The 3,369-nt window shown below is 41.7% G+C and overlaps 1 protein-coding gene across 1 annotated transcript in view; it reads right to left on the bottom strand.

Annotated features, from left to right (window-relative positions):
• LOC101863512 (Kv channel-interacting protein 4) overlaps positions 1–3,369 on the bottom strand; it is a gene marked incomplete in the record, with an annotated part of 53,163 nt that overhangs the window by 8,322 nt on the left and 41,472 nt on the right. Inside the window, 1 exon segment of the mRNA XM_035969806.1 lies at positions 49–119. Within this exon segment, the coding sequence (XP_035825699.1) occupies positions 49–119 (71 nt within the window).

Below are 3,369 nucleotides of genomic sequence, written 5' to 3'. Positions count from 1 at the left end.
AGAGAGAGAGAGAGAGAGTGAGAGAGAGAGAAGGTGGGAATTTCTTACCTCAAAGCTAATGGAGCCATTGTGGTCGTGGTCGAAGGTGTTAAAGACATAGTGAGCATAGGCAGTAGCATCTGGGGAGAACATTGCAGGATCAGGGTTGTAGTTTAATTAGTTAGAAATCCCAAAAGAAGAAATCATTTAAAGTAGTTAGAACATGGAAACACACACAAGAAATGAAGAAGCAACAAAAACATTTCGAAACAATTGTATTTTTGAAAATTTTTCTTTTTGGAACCCTTTAATTAACTCCCAAGCCAAAAGAAACAGTAGCAACAGAACTCCCTCCAAACAAACAACGCAAAGATACATATAAAAACATCAAAGAACCAGAATGACAGAAAATCGCCTTAACCAAAAATAACAGCAACGACAACAACAACAAAGTCAACAAAATGACGAAAATAATAACAGATGCAACAAGAAGAATGAGAGCACCACAGCAATAGCAGCAAAGGCAGCAGCAGCAGCAGCAGCAGCAGCAGCACCACCAACAAAAACAGTCGCAGAAGCAACCCCGACAACATTAACAGTAACATCGTATAAAAAGTCGATAAAACAAAGCAGGCAGGAAACACGGACAAAGGACAATACGAGAAATGAGAGAAATGTGTTTTCCATAAGTGTTGTACACCTCTTGGGATCACTACATTGCTGACGTTACAGGGAATTTGTATGAGGAATATTTTTATTTACACCACTACCAAGCACCCTTCAGCCTTCAGTACGTTCTAAAGAACAAGAGAAACGAGTCATTGCGAGTCACCAAAGTACAATGTTTGCTAATAAATGACAAATTTCCATAACATTGTGTCATCTTTCCCGTGAGTGATACTGTTATTATCTTTATCTTTGAGCCAAAGGTGAAACCAGGAGCTCGTAACAATTCCTTCGTATAGTCTGCTATGCATCAATCCTTTGAAAAAATCTGTACTCGTCCCCCATCTCCCCTCTCCTCCCCCCTCTCTCTCTCTCTCTCTCTCTCTCTCTCTCTCTCTCTCTGTGTGTGTGTGTGTGTGTGTTCACATATGCGCGCGCTCACAATCACTCACTCTTTATCTATCAATCACTCTTCATCTATCTATCACTCACTCTTTATCTATCTATCTATCTATCTATCTGTCTATCTGTCTATCTATCGGTGTGTGTATATACACATATTATACTTTCACCCCCCTTCTTTCTCCGTCTCTCTTTACTACACCCCCATCTCCCACCCACCCATCCCTTTCCCCTACCACATCCGGACCCCTCAGTAATCAGATGTTTGCAGTTGAACCAGTGCACCCTCCCCTGCAGGCGATCCTCAGTGCTGTAGATCGATCAGATTTATGTGGGGTGCCCAGACCTGGCCCGTCCAACTTGTCCTGGGAGATGTCTAGGACAAAGAAGGTGTCACTTGAACAAGTCAGGATGTTACAGCAATTCCTTAATTGTAAGCTAAGCTCATTTTGTGTCGTCTTAAATGAAGCGTTGTTGAAACCGAGAGATCTTATGGGGAATCAGCTGGTTCTTGGTGTCAGAGTAGTCTTGTAGTTTTTACGCTCCCATTGACGCAGTTCGGGTCATCTTCGAGGTAATCTGCGCCGACCCTTCTCTTCTGTGACAACGCAGGCTCAGAGGCTGGATAGCGAGTACAACATCCCAGCTGACATACGAAGAACTTCGACTAAATGTTTCTTGACCCTATCCGTACACCCTGGGGTCATTTTGTACCCCCGGGGTTGTATTTTTCACATTTTAGAATAATTCTAGTGCGAAGATCGCTTTGAAAAATGTCAGTATTTCTTTTAAAAAATCATTTTGACAGACTGCTATGTAAAGCGTACGGATCGGATTAACGAGTAAATTTCCTCTTTGGAAAGTGGTGGCACAGAGTTCCCCACGTCGTATGGATACGATAGTAAAACACTACGAACGGATTGGGTTACAGGAAAAATAAAGAAATAAGATAAGAAATACACTCTTTATGCCATCGGGAATCGAACTCAAGTCTTCTGCTTGCGACCTCGAAGAGCCAGAGAAAGTTGATGTTGCCTGGCCCACTGATGTGCTCGTTTTAACGTGCCACTTGCTATAATATAAATCTTCTGGGGGGGGGGGTTCTCGTCCTCATAGTGGAACATTATTGTAAATGGGCTGACTCATGTCACGCTCATAGCTGTTCCTGATCTACAATAGGAAACTGCTGCTTTTCTTTCCTGATCCTTACTATTGTCATTTTCCTCTACTTCTTTTGTATGTTTGTCACTCTCTTCTGACCTGCTATTTCCGGGGTGCCTTGATAGTCGAAGAAGACCTTGTGCTGTTGAAGCTAGAGAGGTGAGCAGAGTAAGCGTGATTCCCTGTAAAGACTTCTCTGTGGACACCCACCCTTTGGCGCTCATATGACCTTATGCAGTTGCGAGCGCCGTAAAACCCTCTATTATAAAAAAAATATTTTGAAAAATAGTGGAACATTGACAGGTCGCAGCTTTGACCTTGTGATCAGCCCTCCGACATTGAAATCCGTTGATTCAAAAAAATCAGATTTGTTTTAAAAAATCAGTTAGTGCTTCCGAATACAACTGTTAACCACAATTCTACAGAAGATAATCCTTATGAGCCACATACGGACATCCTGAGATTTCTGAAGGGTGGTTGGAGGGCGCCACTGCTAGAGGTCATTTTTCTTCACTTTCCCTCTTTTGTTTCTGTCTGTCTGGCTTACATTTTCCCAGGACTGATTGACAATTATTGTATCATTGTGCTTCTCTTTATTCAAAAAAGCAAACAAGCAATGAGATTTTTGTCTTTTTGTTGGGCAGAATATTGAAAAACCCTTATGCACTGGCTCCACATTTTAGAACAGTAGACTGTGACATTTTATGTAATAAACTCGAAAAGGTCGCGTTGAATAACGTTTTATAATAAACTCGAAGAAAAGGTCGCGTTGAATAACGAAGGCGCTTGACCGTATTTACCTTTTCTTTACAGAAGATTAATTCATAATGTGTCTCGGTTTGCCTTCTTTGTAGTTTCTTTCTTTTTTTCCCTCTCTTTTTATTGTGTTTTTTTTAAACAATATTTTTGTTTTGTTTACGTTTTATTTATTGTCTTTACTTCAGTGAGATACATAGTGATATTAAGGCAGTGATGTTCCCACACAGCTCTGCCATTGTAAGATCGATGCAAGTGCAGGAATGGCCGAAGGATGAGTGAAGCGTGAAGGTATAACCGCCGGCCTGCAGGTGAACTGGAGAGGAACTTATCGCTCCCTGGGGGTCTTTCCAATCGTAAGAGATTTTGTGATGGAAAGAAGAGGGGGGGGGCTGAGAGAGAGAG

This window comes from Aplysia californica, unplaced genomic scaffold (genome assembly GCF_000002075.1).
Source record: "Aplysia californica isolate F4 #8 unplaced genomic scaffold, AplCal3.0 scaffold00185, whole genome shotgun sequence".
Taxonomy (NCBI): Eukaryota; Metazoa; Mollusca; class Gastropoda; order Aplysiida; family Aplysiidae; genus Aplysia; species Aplysia californica.
This window is presented reverse-complemented; position numbering and strand designations above follow the sequence as displayed.